Raw genomic sequence first — 21,897 nt, forward strand, 5'->3', positions numbered from 1 at the left:
CACATCTCCACCTATAGCTAATGCAGAATTAATGTGCTTCAAATGAGGGAAAAGTTCAGTAATATGACTCAACACAAGGTATTAAGTTATCACCCACAGTCCATCATGAATACACACGTTTGAATTTTTGGCTTTTGAGCTGGGAAACTATTGCCAAAACATGTTCAAAAGAGAATTTTACAGAATATAACAAAATAACAAGAAACAAAATAGCTATCCAGAAATACGGTGTTGATGCTTTGCATCGAACAACTTTAATATGAAGGGGGAAAAGTTTCATGAATTTTAAAACCTAGATATACTTCTGGTCAATTGGCTTTGTGGCTATAATGGAGTAGAACTGATGCAACAAAATACTGTTATCCACAAGCGAAGTTGCGTGAACAGTGGCATCAGTAAGTAATGGAATAAGAACTGCTTCTTAGGGATTCTGTTCATTTCCTTAAAATTCAAAAAGCCACAACTTTTTTCAAATGTATGTACTCTTTCATGCAACAGCCAGCTGAGGAACAACTGTGACTAAACTTCCACATTCCCTCAATTACAAAAATACTATTATCTAGAGTTAGGTAATATTTACACTAAATAAAAGGGGAACTAATTTTGACATTGGGTGGCTGCTACATATGGAACATCTGTAAGTATCTTCCTATGTGCAATCATGCAAAAACGTTTAGAGGCCTCATCTTTGTCAAGTTAACAAAATGGCACAGTTCCTTGTCAATTTTAGTAAATAATGGAAGCATTCAGCAGGTCAAGCAGCATCTATGGAAGAAGAAAAGATCAAAGACCCTTCAATAACACTAGGGAAGTGACAAAAGAAATTAAAGTTGCAAAGAGGGTGGAGGAGATATATGGATGTATCTCTAGAGGCTGAAGCCATGATCCCAATGTTATTGCGCCAATCCTGCTTAGTTGATGAATGAGAGGAAAGAAAGGAACATATTTAAGCTAACAAATGCATGGTAATCTGTTGCTAACCCAAAAGCTAAAAGGCAGTTTTTATGTCGGGAAAAATCTGAGCCTGTATTATTGAAATGTAACTGACCAGTTCTGATAAGCAGAAAAAACGAATTACTCAAATTTGTGATGTACTAGGCATTTCCATCATTCTGCCATTGAGCTTTGGATTCAGTGAAAACATCTGCCTGCATTTCAGAGCTTTACAATGTCCTTTTCTTTGTTTTTGCCCTCTTGGTAACTACACTCCATCTATTAACAAGATAGCTCAATAAAATATTGAGATAATGTGGACTGGCCTCATCCAATCAGTGATATCCCCTTTATCCCTCCCCATGCTCTCTGCAATTTTAAGCTAACCTTGTTTTCTTATTTTCCCATTCAGATTGAGAGTCTTTAAACTGAAACATGAACTGTTTCATGTCCATAGATGCTACCTGGCCTACCAGCCATTTTCAACATTCTAACTTTATTTTAGATATCCAGGATCTTCAATGTTTTATTATTTTGCATCTCAATTTCAACCGTTAAGATGTAAATAAATTTTTAAGAAATTATAAATGTGGGCGCAATTTACCAAGGATTAATGTCATCCATATATTCACGTTCCACAGATGAGATATTTCAGATATAAGGCTAGACTGAAGAAGCAGGAATTATTTTCCTTGGAGCAAAGAAGGTTGAGAGGAGATTTGATAGAAGTCTACAAGATCATGACTGGTTTAGGAAGGTAGATAGAGGGAAGCTGTTCTCATTAGCAGATGGTGAATTCATTGCCTGTAGGAAGGGGGGAAACAGAAATAATCAGTGCCTTTTAAAGGGAATTGGAAAGGGACCTGAGAATGAATAATTTGCATGACTATGATGAAAGAGTAGCAGAAATGGGCCTGATAAGAAAGCTCCTCTAGAACCCGGGTTAGAATTGACAGATCAAATGGACTCCTCCTGCCCCATGCCGATGAAATCATTTAAATTCATCTTTTGCCATGCCTTTCATATGGTCATTATTAATAAAGTTAGTAAACTGAAGGAACACAATAACCCACCCCACCACCAATACATACATATCACCACGCATTAATTTATGTACAATCGGTCTATGTATATAACAGTTAAAAGAATATGGTATTTTATAGGATTGTTTTCATATTTATTGTGTTTTTTTTAAAAACTATGTACTTAAGGCGTACTTTATGCTGCATCGGATCTGGAGTAAAAATCATTTGTTCTCCTTTACACTTGTACAATAAAGGATGACAATAAGCAATTTTGAATCTTACTTTGAAATTACATTCTTTTGATTAGTCACAGGAGAATATTGGGATTTCCACTACTTCTTCAATGCATCAGCATAGTGTACAAATGTGGAATAATAATTATTAGAGAATCTGAAGGCAAGTACCGTACTTGATGTCAATACATACTCATACTAAAATTTCACTATCAACATTTTAAAATGTATGATTATAATTTCTGCAATCTCAAATTATACTTACGTATTGCACACAGTCATCGTCTGACACGTATCTCCAGTGCAGAATTCAGAGATGGTGCTGTACTGAAGGTTTATGTGATTGAAGAATGTTGTTGCTAAAAATTTGGGAAGGAAAGAAAGTGTTAAATGCTACCAAATATTTATGTTTGGCAGATCATAAACAGGATTGATGAAAAGTTAAATTTTGTTCTTATAATTTCAACATATTGATGTGAAGTAATCAGTTTTCAATGAATAGACAGCATTGTAAACAGTAAACAAAAATTCTAACAATTAAGATTATATAATCATTTAGTAATACAGATTCTACATCTAAAATTCTTCATTTGACCAGGATATTCTAAATTTAATTATAAGGCAAAACAAGAATAAACCAAGCCAGGCAAGGGAGGTTAAGAAAAACAATTTTAGGCAAGTTGGCACTGTCTGGGAAAGGCACCTGCTATGAAACTGGAGATAATTAAAAGACTGTAGCTCATAATTTGTTCACATGCACAATTTTTTCTTACTGATTTTCTTCTTTTTCCAGTAAGTATAATTCTTAGTTGGTGCATAAATGAAACTTAAATGCTATAATTATTTAACTATAATGCATATCATCACCAGACAACTTAACCACCAATTACAGTGATAAGTTGGACCTCCAGGGGTACATTCAAATGTGGAAGAGTTTGTGATTTTTCTTCTACACAGCTACAACATTTAAAAATCAGCTGGTTTGCTTTACCAAGCACCTGTGGGCAACATCGTATTCAACAACCCAACAGGAAAAACAGAAAAACACTAATTGCATTTACATTCTGGTTATTTATTTTGAAAACAATGCATTCAACTTGTCACATTAGAAATAAACAGCATAAAAATAAGCTTTCTGGCTCAATGTGATTACGTTGAAGTTCTAGCGCTACACCAGCTTCCACAACCCACTCTTCAAAAGTTATTATGGAATAAGATTTGATAATGAACTGTTGGTTATATCTAGGTGTACAGGAGAAACTTACTATTGCTGGCTAGCCATTCATTGAGGTCAATTTCACGTGGCAGAGCCACCAGTTCTTTAAAGTTGAAATCTGTTATTCTGGCTTTGGTATATTCAGGCTCCAGATACAACTTCTTCTCCTCTGTTGCTGCTTTTTTACCATTTGGCTTGGTCTTGGACTTCCTAAAAGAAGAAAAACATCAAGATTAATTGAATGGAACATTTTTGGATACAGTTCAATACAACATTGTTGAAGAGTAATAAGAAAATGGTACACAATCTCATAACTATCACATAGGGATTTCAACATGTAGTTCTGTGCAGGACAATGAAAATACAAATAAAATGAGCATGGGAATGAGAAGCAATGCCAAAAATCTATTCAATTCCCAGAATATACTAACATAATTACTGTACATTAACACCTGCTCTCCCCTCCCTCCCTATTTCCTGTTTAAGCCAAGTCCAAGAAGAAATGTCTTCCGTCACGACAAACCTATCAGTAGCAAAATGGATCACAACACTTGTACGAGACTATTTCCTTCCTTAATGCTGAATTTTGGAATAGTATCTAATCGTCAAATGGCATTTTCAACTGTTTTTGTTATGTATCCTTGCCTACTGCAGACACCCTTTTATGAAGGAAAATGCAGTTACTAAATCTATGGCAAACAGAAGGCAGCTGAATATTCATTAAACTAAATTACTTCAGAGCAGATTCTTTTTTGTTACAACAATGAAAAATGAAAAAAGTTGATGATCATTTAACTAGCTACACCGGACAGCAATTTTTTTCCTAAATAAAATTTTTGTTTGTTTATGATAGACTGCTTGAAGCTAAACACAAATATAATTTCAGACTACTTGTATCACGTAGGAATTGGATAAACAAGAAATTAACTTTTATTAATATGTGTATAATTGTATAATGGTGCTGATGCTTTGCAATTGTTCAACTAAACACGCTTTATTGATGATTTTCACTAGCACGCAGTCTCTGAAGTTTCTAGCTTGTGTCCAACAATAATCAGCCAGCATTAATGGCTTCCATTTGCCCTGACACCATTTCTTCATAACTGCGATATCCTACTGAACCCTTTCATCATGCTCATCAGACAGTGCCAAGATTTGCAGGGAAGAAGACTGAATTGAAATAACAAATATAGGTTATTTTTTAAAATATGGTGTGTGATGGGAAAAGTTCATGGTGATTTTCATGTTAAGCAGCCCAAAATCCACAAGGTACACCCTAAAGTATTCAGAAAGCAAAATATTTGTTGTCCAGTACTATTGGACATGATCTCCAAACACTTCATGATCTAGGTGTCTTTCTACATAGATTCCCCCATAATAAAAATCGTCACATGTTCATATTGAAAACTTACACTGTTAAACTTTAAAAGCAACTATTTAATATTCTTAAATGGTATGATATTTTGAGTGAACATGAGAATTTTGAATTTGCATTTGAACTGTACAATACAGAACCTATAGGCAGTAAAACACTTTACTGTAATCTATTTGGAATCAATAAAGCGTACAGTGCTGCTGAGTGATTTTGAACAAAATATATGCATATTATCCTAATTATTTTCCTCACAATTTGCCTCAAGTTAATTCAAACTGGTTGCAAAAATAAGAACATTTAGAATTGATCCTAATGAAATTGATCAGCTGGTAAGGAATTCAGATAGAATCATTTGCAGTGTTTAGAAACATAGAAAATAGGTGCAGGAGTAGGCCATTCGGCCCTTCGAGCCTGCACCGCCATTTAGTATGATCATGGCTGATCATCCAACTCAGAACCCTGTACCTGCTTTCTCTCCATACCCCCGATCCCTTTAGCCACAAGGGCCATATCTAACTTCCTCTTAAATATAGCCAATGAACTGGCCTCAACTGTTTCCTGTGTCAGAGAATTCCACAGATTCACCACTCTCTGTGTGAAGAAGTTTTTCCTCATCTCAGTCCTCGGTTTAATGATACAGTACAAAAATACTAGAAGAAATTGGAAAAGACTACTGAAATTCTGTCTCCTATTTGGCAAAACCTGAATAAATATCATATATTTACTTCTGAAGCATTAGAAGTGGAAGTATGCTGTTTTCAAGTGGATTACAGTATTCTTCCAAAAAAAATCACAAATTTATCTTTAGAAACACATATAAGACAACAAAAAACCTCTATGTACATTTAGTGGCCACTTTATTAGGTAGCGCAGTGGACCCCAGCGTGGTCTTCTGCTGCACACCACTGTTGTAACGCATGGTTATTTGAGTTGCTGTCAATTTCCTGTCAGCTTGAGCCAGTCTGGCCATTCCCCACTGACCTCTCTCATTAACAAGATGTTTTTGCCCACAGAGCTTCTGCTCGCTGGATGTTTCTTACTTTTGCACCATTCTCTGTAAACACTAGAGACCATTGTACATGAAAATCCCAGGAGATCAGCAGTTTCGGAGATACTCAAACCACTCTGTCTGACAGCACCAATCATTCCACAGTCAAAGTAACTTAGATCACATTTCTTCCCCATTCTGAAGAAGCCATAATGCATCTGGATAGGAATGCTTTCTACAGTGCTTTGATAAAAATTGGTGAAAGTCAAAGAAGAAATGCCAAATTTCCTTATCTTTCTGAGGAACGAGAGGCACTGGTGCATTTTCTATGTGGTTGGATCAGCACATTAATAGAACCTCCTCCTCAATTCAATGTTGGGTGATTATGTATTTCATTTATTACTGATCATAAAGTGAAACAGTAATTAACCTTAACAGTTTATGTACAGCTCATTTCCATTGCTTTCTGCTTGCCATTCAATGATATCCTGGACATTGTCCAGATGTTCATACCAAGTTTCAGAACTTCTGGGAATAACATCTCCTGGCAATGCATTGCTTTTCCTATTCAGTTTATGCAAGGAAAAAAACTGCAGTACTGCCAGAAGCCCTTTTCTCCACATTCTCACAAATATCTTTTCCTTAATAGGTAAACTCAGTTTGATATTTCCAAGGCTTGCCATTAATGTTGCAACATTAAATGTTGTTGATACAGAAGCATACATTAGCCGAGAACACAGAAATAAATACTTTGAAACATAGCTATTTGAAACTAAGAAGCTGTAAAATCAAAATAAAAACTGAACACATTGGGAATATTCAGATTAGGGAGCATCGGATGAGAGAGAAACAAGATTAACGTTTAGGTCAGGACCCTTCATCAGATCTGGAAAAGTGAATAAAACTTTTCCATTTCTCCATCCACATAAGTTGCCTTATCTAAGAAACCCCCAAAATTTCTATTTATTTGGAGCTCCATTAAATCAGAAGATATTCTAACAATTAGAAGATATGAACAATTTTACATTTCTAAAGAAATGGAATTCCATACATTCAAGATGACTGCTAAGAAGCCTTTCTTCACCAACTTGGTAGTTCAAGGCGCACTCTACGTAAGATTTTCATTAATCCCTTTATATGAAAGCATTTTTCTTCTTAAAAATAAAATGTAGTACAAAATACATATACTTTAACAAGACCGATCGAAGATAATCTATTTTAGTATACATGGCCATTTCTGATGTCCTCAAATTGCTTTGCAAAGCAGCCAGCTGCATCTTATACCGTGCAATTCCCAATAGTGGGTAACACAATCTTGCTATTCTATGACAAACACAAAATAATTATTTTGGCTTCATATCAAATCTTTAAAATGCAACCATACTACCAATTAGAACAAAGAACATTACAGCACAGTAGTGTGATCACTCCAGTTGAGTATGATGTTCTCCAGGGTTGTCTATTGGTAGATCCTCAGGTAGATGTAGAGACTGATGTAGAGAATCCACAAACTCTGGTGCAGTGTGGGCAAGAAACAGCGCAGTACAGGCCCTTCAGTCCACAATGTTATGCCAATCCTTTAACATACTCAAAGATCAATCAAACCCTTCCTCCATTTTTCTATCATCCATGCCTAAGGATTTCTTAAATGCTCCTAATGTACCTGCCTCTACAGGGTGTTCCAAGAAGCAGAACTCTGTTTAAAAAAAAATTATCTCTGAAATCTCCCCGCCCCCCATACATTCCACCAAAGACTGTAAAATTAAGCCCTTGGGTACTAGCCATTTTTGCACTGGGTAAAAAGTCATGCTATCCACTCGATCTATTACTTTTTATCATCTTGTACAACTCTTATCAAGTCACCTCTCATAGGGCAGTGGATGTGGTCTACATGGACTTTAGCAGAGCATCTGACAAGGTCCCTCACGAGAGACTCATCCAGAAAGTCATGAGGCATGAGATAAGTGGAACCTTGGCTGTTTGGATAAAAAATTGGCTTAAAGGAAGAAATCAGAGGGTAGTTGTGGAAGGAAAGTATTCTTTCTGGAGGTCGGTGACTAGTGGAGTGCTGCAGGGACCCCTGCTATTTGTGATTTTTATAAATGACCTGGATGTAGAGGTGGAAGGATGGGTGAGTAAGTTTGCGGATGACACGAAGATTGGAAGAATTGTGGATGGAGCTGTAGGTTGTTGAAGGTTACAAGAGGATATAGACAGGCTGCAGAGTTGGGCAGAAAAATGGCAGATGGAGTTCAATCCGGACAAGAGTGAGGTGATGCATTTTGGAAGGACAAACCAGAAGACTGAGTACAGGATTAATGGTCAGTTATTTAAGTGTGTGGATGAACAAAGGGACCTCAGGGTTCAAATCCATACATTCCTCAAGGTTGCTGCACAGATTGATAGGGTAGTTAAGAAGGCCTACGGGATGCTAGGCTTCATTAAAAGGGGGATTGAGTTCAAGAGTAGAGAGGTCATGTTGCAACTCTACAAATTTCTGGTGAGACCGCACTTAGAGTATTGTGTTCAATTCTGGTCACCTCATTATAGGAAGGATGTGGAAGCTATGGAGAGGGTGCAGAGGAGATTTACCAGGATGTTGCCTGGTTTGGAGAACAAGTCATATGAAGCAAGGTTAGCAGAGCTGCGACTTTTCTCTTTGGAGCATAGAAGAATGAGAGGGGACTTGATAGAGGTCTACAAGATTATGAGAGGCATAGATAGGGTGGATAGTCAGTACCTGTTTCCCAGGGCACCAATAGCAAACACAAGAGGGCATATGTACAAAATTAAGAGAGGGAAGTTTAGGGGAGACAGCGGGGTAAGTTTTTTTTTAAACACAAAGGTTTGTGAGTGCCTGGAATGACTTCCCAGGGATGGTGGTGGTGGCTAAAACATTAGGGGTATTTAAGAACATCTTGGCCAGGCACATAGATGAAAGAAAAATAGAGGGTTATGGGGTAGTGTGGGTTTAGTACTTTTTTTTAAGGAGTATATGGGTCGGCACAACATGGAGGGCTGAAGGGCCTGTACTGTGCTGTAGTGTTCTATGGTTCTATGCTCCTTCGCTCTAAAGAGAAAAGTGCTAGTTCAGCCTTTTCTCAGAAGACATACTCTCTACTCCAAGCAGCATTCTATTAATATCTCTTCTGCACACTCTCTAAAGTTTCCACTTCCTTTCTTTAATGAGATGACCAGAACTGAACACAATATTCCCAGTGTGGTCTAATAAGGGATCAGAGTTCAACATTACCTAGTAGTGATCTTGGACTCAATCCCACAATTAATAGAGGCCAATATACCATACACCATCTTAACAACCCTATCAACTTGTGCAGCAACTTTGCGGGATCTATGGATGTGGATCCCAAGATCCCTCTGTTCCAAGACACGTCTAAGAAGCTTGCCGTTAGCCCCTGTACTCTGCCTTCAAATTCAACCTTTCAATCTGAATCACTTCACATTTTCAGGGTTGAACTCCATCTGCCACTTCTTAGCCCAGCTCTGTATCCTGTCAATGTCCTACTGCAACCTACATAACCCGCCACACTATCTATAACCCCACTAACCTCAGTGCCATCTGAAAACTTACTAACACCCATTCTTCCACTTCTTCATCCTAGTTAATTATAAAAATTGCGAAGAGCAGGGGTCCCAGAACAAATCCCTGCAGAACACCACTGGTCGCAAAACAACAGGCATGATACATTCTTTCTACAACCATCCTATGCCTTCTGTGTGTAAGCTAAATTTCCCTTGATCCCATGTCTCCTGATTTTCTGAATGAGACCAACATAAAGATCCTTACTAAAATCCACATACACATCCATGGTTCTATCTCCTCCAACGTGTACTGTCACATTCTCAAAGAATTCAATCAAGCTCGTGAAGCATGACCATAAGACATAGGTCATAGGAATTAGGTCATCTGATCCAATGAGTCTGCTCTGCCATTTGACCATGGTTGATCCTTTCCCTCTCAACTCCATTCTCTTGCCTTCTCCCTGTAGCCTTTTTTATGACCTCACTAATCAAGAATGCATCAACCTCTGCCTTAAATATCCAATGACCTGGCTTCCACAGCCACCCGTGGCAACGAATTCCATAGTTTCACCACACTCTGGCTAAAGAAATTCCTCATTTTCGTTCTAAATGGACATCCCTCTATTCTGAGGTTGTGCCCTCTTGTCCTAGACTCCCCCACAATAGGAGGCAACCTCTCAACACCTACTCTATCTAGGCCTTTGAACATTCAATAGGTTTCAATGAGACCTCCCCCCCCCCCCCCCCCCACCACACTAATTTTTCTAAATTCCAGCAAGTACAGGGCCAGAGCCCTTAAATGCTTCTCATATAAGAAACCTTTCATTCCCGGAGTTATTTTTGTGAACCTATTTTGAATCGTCTCCAATGTCAGCACATCCTTTCTTAGATAAGGGGCTCAAAGTTGCTCTCAATAATCCAGTGATGTCTCACCAGTGCCTTATAAAGCGTCAGCATTACATCCTTACCACTGACTCAAGCTTGAAGTCAATATTTAGGGAATCCTGCATGAAGACTCCTTTTGCACCTCTGATTTTTAAATTTCCCAACACTGTATTCCATCTACCACTTCTTTGCCCATTCTCCTAACCTGTCTAAGTCTTTCTGCAGCCGCCCTACTTCCTCAATACTATATGCATCTTAACGTACCTTTGTATTGCCTGCAAACGCGGCCATAAAGCCATCAATTCTGTCATCCAAGTCAGTGACATACAACATAAAAAGCGGCCCCAACACTGACTCCTATGGAACACCACTAGTCACTGGCAGTCAATCAGAAAAGCTCCATTTATTCCCACTCTTTGCCTCCTGCCAATCAGCCAATGTTCAAACTAAGCTAGTATCTTTCCTCTAATACCATGGGCTCTTATCTTACTAAGCAGCTTCATGTGCGGCACCTTGTCAAAGGCCTTCTGAAAATTCAAGTACACGATAACCACCAATTCTCCTTTGTCTACGCTACTTATCATTTCCTCAAGAATTCCAACAGATTTGTTAGACAAGATTTCCCCTGATGGAAAGCATGCTGACCACCCTAATCAGATCATGCTTCTCCAAATGCTCATTATTCCTGTCACTGACAATCTTCCCCAGTAATTTGCCCACCACTCAAGATTCACTAGTCCATAATTCCCAAGGTTAATTCTACTCACCTCCTTGAATAAAAGATTAACATTTGCCAATCATCTGGTACTACTCCTGTGGCCAGTGAGGACACAAAGATCATCAAAGGTGCAGTGATCTTTTCCCTTGCTTCTCGTAAGCACTTGGGATATATCCCATTCAGCCCCGAGAAATTACCTATTCTAACTTAAGCTCCACCACATCCTCTTTCTTAACATCTACATGTTCAAGTATATCAGCCCGTTGTACGTTGTCCTCACATTCACTAGGGCCTCTCTCACTGGTGAATATTGAAGCAAAGTATTCATTAAGGACATCCCCTACCTCTTCCAACTCCAGGTATGATTCCTTTACTGTCCCTGATCGGTCCTATTATCACTCTGGCCATACAACTGTTCTCATACATGCAGAACATCTTGGGGTTTTCCTTAATCTTACTTGCCAAGGCCTTCTCATGATCTCTTCTGGCTCTCCTAAATTATTCAGCTCCTCCCTATTAACTTGTAAATCTCTACAGCCCTGGCTGATCCTTAGGGTTAGGATTAGCCCCAACCCTAACCTTAAGTAAGCTTTTTCCTTCCTCTTGACTAGATGTTCCACATTGCTTGGCAACCATGTTTCTTTCACCCTAACATCCTTTTCCTATGTTTATGGGATAAATCTATCCAAACCCCATGCAAGTGCTCCATAAACAACCTCCACAATTCTGTTGTGCATTTCCCCATTACCAATTTGTGCTCCCAAGTTCCTGCCTAACTGCATCATAATTTGCCCTTCCCTAATTAAATACCTGCCCATACAGTCTGTCTGGATCCCTCTACAAGGCAATAGTAAAGGTCAGGGAGTTATAGTCACTGTCCCCAAAATGCTCACCCACTAAGAGATCTGACACTTGACTTGGTTTATTGATGAACACCAGATCCAGTATGGCCTCATTCTAGTCGGCTCGTCCACATATTGTGTCAGGAATCATTCCTGGAGACAACTAACACATTCTGACCCATATAAACCTTCTGTATTAAGGAGATGCCAATCAATATTAGGCAAGTTGAAGTGCCCCATGACAACAATATATTCCACATTTTGCCCTCCAATCTGCTCCTCAGGGCCTCTGTTGCTATTGGGATCGGTGGCAGAGTCTATAGAATACTAACTGAATGACTGCTCCCTTCCTGTTTCCGACTTCCACCCACTATGACTGAGTACAATCCCTCCGTGCCATACTCCCTTTCTGCAGCTGTGATACTATCCAAATGTGGAGAGGGGTGAGGGGTCATAATCTGATGGGAGTAAAACTATGCATGGGAGAAGAATACTAAAAAAAATAATCAGAAGCCAGGCGCCTTCCAGAGTCAGCAAAGGCAATATTTCTAACTCCTCCATTTCTAAACTACCAAATACTGTGGAAACTATTTTATATAGTTTCTGTTAGGATAATTCAATTAGTTTTCTACTTCTGGGGTGAATGAAATTCTATAGCAGTGGAGTTATCAAGTGCAACAGTTTCATTTTACGTGCTCTCCCTGGTATCATGAAAATTCAGTGTAAACATGCACGACATTTTGACATACTTTACCCTTGAACACTTTCAGAGTTCCTGCTATAAATGAAGTGAACCTGCAGTTAAGAGCTCCAACACCAGTCAATGAATGATTTTGGGAATATAGATTGACCAGCTATTAAATTATTTAAATTTCCAATGGTTTGCCATCTTGTTCATCGGGCCCCATTTCCCATGCTCCCCTTAAACTCAACCCTACGCTCAACTTTAAACTTTGAGCACACAGGAAAATTGATTATATTCCTGTGTTACATGGAAGAGCCACCAAATTAATAGTACATTAGGGTTTTCAAAGTTATAGTCCAGAAAATCTGATAGCCCAGCGTTGTAGTCCCAAGCATTCCAGAGCCAAGAGTTTTATTGTATTAGTGTATAAAAGTAAACTGAATTTTGGATAAAATTTGCATATATGTACAGTATGATCCTTGTAAAATGTGGTCATTTGAAATTTCAGTAAGAGTACAACCTTGTTACACCAGATTCCACATTATTAAACTCTCTATATTACTCAATTTCAATAATTAATGTTTTACTGATCTGTCAGAGAGGAAATTCATGAAGAGAATACTTGTTTACAAGTGCACTCACACTGCATCTCCAATAGTTGGAGGCTTTTCAGCCCATTAATTCTGCGCTAACAGTTTACCATCACAAATTAACCTACCATGTCTTTGGAATACGCAGAAAACTCAAGCACCCAAGTGGCCAGAGGGAGAATGTGGAAATCCACTGCTGATCTGGATTAAAGCTGGGTTGCTGGAGCTCCAAGCAGGCCAGACCTCTACAGCAACTTGCAAAGCAGCCTAGAGACTGTATCAGTACTAAACTGGAATTTGAATGGACCTCAATCAACTGTTTCATTTGCAGATGATAAGTTCCACTCTGTCCTTCACTTGGTCCATTCCTGTCACCTCCCTCCCCTGTTTCAATCTGTCTCCATCTCTGGAGACAAACTATTGATTACCATCTTTCATAAAGCTACTGATTCCTAGTTATCTTGACTATACCCTTTCCCACCCGGTCGGTGTCTTGTAAAAGTGCTTTTCCCTTTCTTCCATTCCTTTGTCTCTGCTGACTTGTTCCCAGAATACAGCTTTTCTTTACAGGACATCAGAGATGTTCTGCATCTTCAAAGAATGTACTTTCCTTCCTCCTTCACTGATGCTGTGGTCACCCTACCATCCTGCTGCTTTAACATGATAGATTTCCTCTTGTCACTACCTAGTGCCTAGTGCCATGAGCCTCCACATCTAACACATCACCCTCCACAACTTCCACCACCTCCGAAGGGATCCTACCACCAAATACATCTTTACCTCCCCCCTCCTTGCTTTTTAGAGGAACAGCAACTTATATTCTGTCTGGGTAACCTCCAACCTGATGACATGAATGTTATTTCTTCTTCTCTCCTCCCTCCTTCTTCTATTCCCCACTCTGGTCTCTTCCCACTTCTCACCTGCCCATCACCCCCCCCCCCCCCACCACCACCAGGTCTGCTCCTCCTTCCCTTTCTCCTTTGGCCCACTCTCCTCTCCTATCAGATTCCTTCCTCACCAACCCTTTATCTTTCCTACCCACCCATCAACTTTTAGCTACTCTCCTTCTCCTCCCACCAGCTTTTTATTCTGGCATCTTCTTCCTTCCTTTCCAGTCCCAAAGAAGGGTCTTGGCCTGAAACATCAACTATTTATTCATTTCCACAGATGGTGCCTGACCTCTGAGTTACTCCAGCATTTTGTGTATGTTGCAAATGATGAGTTACTTTCAAAAAGTCTGCCTATCGAAAAAAACTTCACACATTGGAATTACGTATGAAATTCTTCCTTGACTTCAATAATCTTAGGATAATGAAAAACCAGAATATTGCTTTGAAGTTCATACTACTACAAATACAACTCCACAGGTATTTGTAATGTAACTAGTCAGTGAACTTAAACATAGAAACAATATACTGTATGCCTACATATAAATTATGCCACTGTAAAAGGAAACAATAAAACTTCTTAAAATTATACAATGCTGGTATTATTGACTCAATTTTTGAAATAACTCAGGATGTTCCCAAGACATCTTGTCCAAATGCTACAATCTGGAGCAAAAAAAAACAAATCTGCTGAAGACAAGCAAAATAAAGTGGGGGGGCGGGGGAGAGGGAGATGGAGCCAAATAGGGAGGGGAGGGTGAATGTGGAGACAAAGACTGGAGGGTGATGAGTAGATACACAAAAGGCTTTAAGTGCTGGAATCTAATCAATAAGGTAGTAACAAAAACTATTCAAAGAAGAGTTGAACAGATGAAGCCATAGGAGGGAGGGGATCCAGTGGGTGAACTGTGTAGGTGGTCAGTGAATGGAATCAGGATGGAAGCGCGAAAAGGGAGTGGTGGGAGGGGTGGAAGAGAGGGACAGCTCAGGATATTTACTGCAGACACACCACAGGTGCTCTGCAAACCAGTTGCCAAGTCTGTGCTTGGTATTACCAATGCTGAGCTACATCAGGAGCATCAAATGCAGTAAACAAAGTTGGAAGAGGTGGATGCAGACCTTTCCCTCTTCAGAGGCCCTGTTTTGGTCTCTGGATATTGTTGAGGGAGATGGTGCAGGAATAGGTATTGGAAAGAACCAGGGATCAGGGAATGGTGAGTGGGAATGGCTAAAAAAAGAGAGTGGTCCCCACATAAGTAGAAAGGGGTAGGCAGGGGAAGATGTGACAATGGGTGGCATTCTGCAATAGCTGATGGAAGCAAGGTTGATATGCTAGATGCAAATATTGTTTGTGAAAGACATAGTCCAGTTGGATGAAAAGGGTAGGTGCAGATGGAGGTCCAGGAAATGCAAGAGAAGGCTCCATTAAGCAGAGAAGGGAAGCCATGTTTCCTGAAAAAGGAGGATATTTCAGATCCCTGAAATGCAATGCTCAAGTCTTGCAAGCAGATGTGGCAGTAAAGAGAAGCTGAAAGAAAGGGATCGCATCCTTAGAAAAGACAGGGTGAGGAAGAGGTGTAGGGAAGGTAGCTGTGGGTTTATAGTAAATGTCAGTGGATAGTTTGTCCCCTGTGGTGGAGACAGTGAGATCCACAAAAGGGAGAGAAGCTCCAGAATTAGTTTATTTAAGGGTAGGGTGAAAATTAGTAGCAAATATGACAAAATTAACAGGTTCTGAATTAATGCAGGAAACCCAGCATTAATTAAAGTAATGGAATGAGTTGGTGAACTGCCCACCAAAGATTAAGTGCCCCAGTTCTGCTGCAGACGGAAAGACATCTGCTGCGAATTGTGTCTTGATTTTATCTGTAACATTTTTCCTCAATACAGAGGAAAGCTGATCAGAATAAAAGCTGAGCAAAGTCATAAAGTTTAACTTAATCATGTGTAAGGTATTTAGTTAGAACACCAGGTGTTGCAGTTTGGACAATTAAATGCAGCACTGGACAATGGGCACATCTAGCAATTCAAAAGAATCTTCTGAATGAACACCTTTTAAAAGCTGCTTAAAAGAATGTATCCCATTACAAGCTGTTAAATTGTGTTACTAATCACAGTAACTGTTAGCATTAACAATGCCCAAAAAGAAAATTTAATTATAATAGGAGCCAGAAGACTGCAGATGCTAGAGACAACACTGGATTGCCCAATCAGTCTCAATCCAAAGCATGGACATTTCCTTCCTCCCCACAGAAGCTGCTGAACCTGACAAATCATCCAGCACCTTTTTTTGCAGTAAATGTATTTTATATCAAAAACTCCTTAGAAATATAATACATGTCCAAATTACTGCCACATAAACCAAGTCAAAGCTGCACTGAGCAAATTTCCCAATGTTCTGCAGAAGTTTACACAAAATGTAAAATATAATGCTTAACTCATGGAGATAAGATTAAAGTTTTAGTGAATACAATACAACCATTCCTAGGTCACCCAGCGTGTACCTCATTACATGGAGCACAACCCTTTGAATTGTTCCCAGGTACAAGGAAGATACCGGGGGAAACATTTGCAGCTTGATTTACCTCAGTCTTTTAGCAAGCAAGTTTGACTACCTTGGTCTCATGAGTACTGCACTGCAGGTCTGTGATTGATATTTTTGAGTAACATTAATCAATAACTTAACACTAGATAAAATAGAGTAAAGGAAAAGCCCAACTATTATCAAATGGATTCAACCAATGCCCTGATAGGTCCCTTCATGTGGTATAGAAGAAAGGCTTGCATTTATATAGGCCCTTTTATGTTCTTTACTATAGCGACAAATCTTCAAGTGTTTCACTAGCTGTGAAATAGGAACATAATGGTGGCCACAAAAAGCAACACAATCACAATCAGATTATTTGCGTCTGTGTTGCTGTTTTGAGGGATAAATACTGAGCAGGAGACCAAATTACTCCAGTGTTCCCTCTTCACAATGTTCAGAACTAATCTCAGCAGTAGAGAGGGTCCTGATTTAACATTTCTTCTGAAAGACATCATGTCTGACAATGCAACAGTCTTGTAATATTACATTTTTGCCTGACTAGATCCTGTACACAACTCTCTTTATGGGGCATTTTGAGCCAAGAACATTTAGGTTCAGAAGCGAGTGCTGCTGACTATGCTACAGTCTACAGAGAAATGCAACAAATTCCAAGCTGGTGAGACATAATAAAACTACAGCAAAGTCAGCCACTACTGTTAATTTTCATTTCAAACACTCAAGATAAAGCTCAGTTTCAAAGCTTACAACAAGATTTTAATTGTTAATTATGTTCAGTTGGTAGCATTCTTGACTATCAATCAGTGTGTTCCAGTAACATGTCAGCCAAGGTCAGGCTCTTGAAGCTCACTGTGCCAACACTTCAAAAACACTTCGAATGTTGCAAGTAAGGTGTCCTGGAAGGAATCCAAAGGCTCTGTAAAAGCGTGTGTAGTTGTAACATATAGATGCCATGAACAAACTGTAAATTTCAGTCTATTCGTCACTCTCCAGAGCATTGCTAACTAAACGTTAGCCTCAGTAGAGCACAGGTTGTTAACACAGCCCGGTCAGGCATTAAATCTCACAAATGCAGGTAACATCACAAGATTAAGCATTAATTTTTGGAGTAAAGGAGAACGTTAAAACTCTAGAAGTACAGATCTCATCAAATGACTTTTGACAATGCGACACTTAAATTGGGAAATTAAACATATACTCTATCATTTAAATTTTTCTCCTATACTTCACAACTGGTATCATTTCTCTCCTAAATTGTTCTCTGGGATAATTCCTTCAACTTGTCGAAACAAAAAATCTTGAACTTGAAAACAGTTTTATCTTTTACTACAAACTTGGATAATACACTAATCAAAAGATTTGAGATTTTTTTAAACGTATAGTGAAATATGGCAATAGTGTCATCATTTGCAATGTGCTGGGTCAGCCTACAAGTATCGCCATGCTTTTAGCACTAATATAACATGCCCACAACTTACTAGCCCTAACCCATACATCTTTTTGGCATGTGGGAGGAAAGCGAGTCACGGAGGAAATCTGGAGGATTTACTTTGCTTGCTAATTATTTACTATGCAAAAAGTAACTGCTTTTGAGACAGCTCAAATGTAAAAATAAAAGTCACAGAATGGCATCCAAACACTTGCTCAATTCAGCGCTAATGTCCATAGCTGACATAGATGAAGTAACACACAAACCATAACAATTTTTGCTGCGTTTTCCCCATTTTTCACAAATTATTTTGCAAAAGACAAGTGGCCCTCTACCTTAGAACTTTTCCCATAGCTTGTAGTACCATCTTGTAATTCAATCCTGTTTTCTGCTGTCCAAGCAATGACCTGTCTTCACTATGGTCTAAATGATCTCCCACCATAGTAATTTCTCAGTCTTCAAACCTCCTTTGTCTCTTTACAACTCAAAACTAGTTAGACCACATTCACATCAGCAATGCGCTTTAAACAACTTTCATTTTCAGCCAATCAGACAGGAGGTGCCTGGATTTGGCATGAAAGGACAAGCAGTTCATTGATTTCATCAACAGCTCAGGCCATAAATCTAGGGAGTGTCTACGAAGAGAAGGAAAACTTCAGGCGTAATGCTGAAAACAGCTGCAGAGAATTTAAAAGATAAAAGAGGCAGCAACCAGCTTCTGCATCAGCATGTTCCTCCCATTGCTACTGATAGTGTGATTAGACTTCCATTACTAGAATTTCTCACTCCCTCCTGACCAGTCATTTTTAGTTCAGCACAAGTGTGTCTAAAACTAGAAGGTAACAGGTTTAAGGTGAAAGGGTAAAGATTTAAAGGGGACACAAGAGGCAATTTTTCCCAGAGGATGGTGCATTTTAAGAATGAGTTGCTGGAGAAGTGTAGAAGTGGGTCTAGTTAACGTGTTCAAAAGACATTAGTGGATAGGAAAGGTATAGAGCAGGGGTTACCATCCAGGGGTCCACAGACCCCTCAGTTAATGGCAAGGCTCCATGGCATAAAAAAGATTAGGAGCCCTTGTTATACAGGGAGATGAACATCTGCTAATGCAGGAATGTGGAGCAACAAATAAGATACTGGAGGAACTCAACAGGTCAGGTAGCATCTGTAGAGGGAAAGAGACAGTCCATATATTGGGTAGAAATACATCTGCATTGAAAGATGTATATAATACAAAAGGATGTGGAGAAGGGGTGGAACAAGAGGTAGCAAAGGATCATTGGATCCAGGTGAAGTGGTTGGGGGCGGGGGGGGGGGGGAGTTGGTGATAGGCAAATGGAGGAGAGAGTGGAAATCAAGACAAAGCTGGTTGGTGTCAGTTGGATGCAACAAAGGGCTGCAGATGATGAGAGGAATGTGGAGCATGTAATCAAGACGGGAACTGGGGATGGCAGATGGGAATCATGTAGGGGAGAGAAACTAAGGGGGTGATAGCATATGGAGTGAGTGAAGGAGGGGGAAGAAATAGAATGAGTACTGGAAGAACAGGATGGATCAGGAAGGAAGTGAAATGGGACAGAGAAAGGGGGAGAGAGAGAGAGAGAGAGAGAGAGAGAGAGAGAGGGACTGAGTACTACCAGAAAATGGAGAATCCAACGTTCATGCCACTGGGTTGCAGAGAACCCAGTCAGAATGAGGTGTTATTCCTCCAGTTTCTGTTTAGCCTCACCCTGGTAGCAGAGGTGCCAAGGTGAGATGCCAGTGTGGAAATGACGAGAATTAAAAGGCAAGCAACGTGCAGCACTAGATGACCAGTCTTTAAGGATATGGACCTTAGTTGATATAGATGAGTTGGGTTGAAGGGCCCTTTCCCAGGCCTTATAACTCTTTTTCTTTCATTTCAAAAAAAGGTGAACAATTTTCTTTATTAATGTCAATCTGTTATGAGATGTACAAGCATAGCCTGAAGCATCTAAATTGGTAAAATGGTTTATTGGTATCACCTATATTGAGGTACAGTGAAAAATGTCTTGCATAACATTCATACATTGATTAGTGCATTACAGTAGTACAAGGTGATATAATAACAATACAAAACTGGCTGCATACAGAGAGATTATATTTATCAGTCGGTTTTCACCATCTTCTCTCAATTTAACATTAGGAACTTTGCACAAAAAGCCACAAGTTTAAAATGGATCACTTATTCATCCAGCCACTTACACATTTTGAAATCAGGAGCAAACCTCTCACACACTGAGGAAAGGTTTCATTTTACGTCAAACATTTTAACCACTTAAACTAAATTGTTTGTTGTAATTTAGCTTTAGTCTGAAAACAAAGAGTGATTCAGAAAAGTGACACCATACACCAGTACACATACAGGGTACGACACCAAACTAACCCAAAATCTTTTCACCTGAAAGTTCTTGGTTTGAATGTAAGCACACTATGGGTTGTTGCCTTCAGTGAAATTGCAAGCTATACATGATAAAGGAATAAAGTGGCTAGACCATCATTTACAGACATACCTTCTATGCCAAATACCTTAAGCATGTTTAAAATTGAAGAGCCTAATACAAGCAGGCAAAAACTTCAGAATTGTTACCAGTCATTCTGCTGACAGAAGTAATTAATAAAATGTTTTCATTCCATGGTACAAAATGTAACTGCAGTTGCAAGTTACTATATTTATTTGATCAATTTCTGTACCCAAGGAGATGCTTTAAACAAAACTCGGTGACTTTTTGTTAGCAAGTCTGACTAGCAGTTTTTAAACTTTCAAAGAGATAAATGTAACACTGTGTTTACAGTAAATGCAGTTTGGTTTTATTTTTACTCTTTTTTCAAGCTGTAAGTGTCACATGCAAGACCAGTATTCATTGCTCCTCCCCAATTCCCCTCAAAAAGATAGTTGTGAGCCACCTTCAAAGAGGAAATTCATGAGTGAAAGTAAGTGCTTAAACTGGTAGTTTTTGATGAAAGTACAAAAAGCTTTAAAACTATTCCATAATGGAAGATTACTGATACCAAATCACATTCTTACAAGTTGCTCACAAATTGTCCTTTTCAGCAGGCTTCAATGAACAGCAATTCACCGCTGGAACCCAGAAGGTCATGCTCTCAAATTTGCACTCCTGATATTCAGTTGCAGGAAGTGAAAATTAATATTATACCGAAGAATGAACAGTCCATTAACTGACATGAAAGTATCAAAATAATAAATAAGAAAATAGACATGAAGATAAATTCCAAATACCCAACAACCTTACAAATACCGATTTAAGATCAAATTCAAATTTCAATAATGCATGCAGCAATAAGTGATATAACACAAGAAGTGAAGTGGAACATAATTGTCACAAGGTTTATAGCATCTGGAGTCAAGTTCAGTTTGCACAACAGGGAATTTTGATAATTTAATCAATTCTCATGAGCTTGTGATCAACATTTCAAATGACGTGGATTCTCCAGTTATCACATTTACAGTGTGCATCATGTGAAAGTGTACATGCATTATATTATTAAGATTGTAAGAAAAAGGATAACTTCATTTAAGAGAAATTCTACTTCGAGTCACTGTCAGTGTCATTTTTGTAAAGAACAGAGTATGCATAGTATAATCATGCCAGGACATGCTCAAGCTCACATCTGTCTGGGCTATTTGACTAGACAGGTTGAAACGGCAACAGAATTTTTTTTGAAAAATGCAGTTCCTACAGAACCACGCATGAACTGGCTTCTTTCAGTCCCTTTCCCGTCAGTGTAAACAAGCCAACAGAAACTTGCTCTAAGCAGTACAGTGGTCTAAAGTTAAGGCAAATTGATACAAACCATGAAATAGTAAAAATGAAATAAACATCACGATTGGCACAATACCCTTAAGTGTGCTACTTTCTAGTTATTGGAATTCAGGTGTAATCCTTTAGAGACTTACAGGCAGTACACCCAATACGACTGGTTAGTACAACGCCCTCCAACTCCAAAACCACCAATAAATACAAAT

General features: G+C 39.0%; 1 protein-coding gene across 7 annotated transcripts in view; it reads right to left on the reverse strand.

Moving 5' to 3' along the window:
• Positions 1-21,897, reverse strand: part of LOC140729633 (MOB kinase activator 2) — a 187,609-nt gene that overhangs the window by 18,368 nt on the left and 147,344 nt on the right. For 6 of the 7 annotated variants that reach the window (XM_073049626.1, XM_073049625.1, XM_073049627.1 and 3 more), the window contains 2 exons: positions 3,457-3,617; positions 2,457-2,550 (listed from right to left, as the gene is read on the reverse strand). In XM_073049626.1, the coding sequence (XP_072905727.1) occupies positions 2,457-2,550; positions 3,457-3,617 (255 nt within the window). Of the gene's footprint in view, positions 1-2,456; positions 2,551-3,456; positions 3,618-18,229; positions 18,375-21,897 lie in introns of those variants that run through there. The other variant, XM_073049621.1, reaches the window with a different exon arrangement.

The sequence above is a fragment of the Hemitrygon akajei genome, chromosome 6 (assembly GCF_048418815.1).
Source record: "Hemitrygon akajei chromosome 6, sHemAka1.3, whole genome shotgun sequence".
Classification (NCBI taxonomy): Eukaryota; Metazoa; Chordata; class Chondrichthyes; order Myliobatiformes; family Dasyatidae; genus Hemitrygon; species Hemitrygon akajei.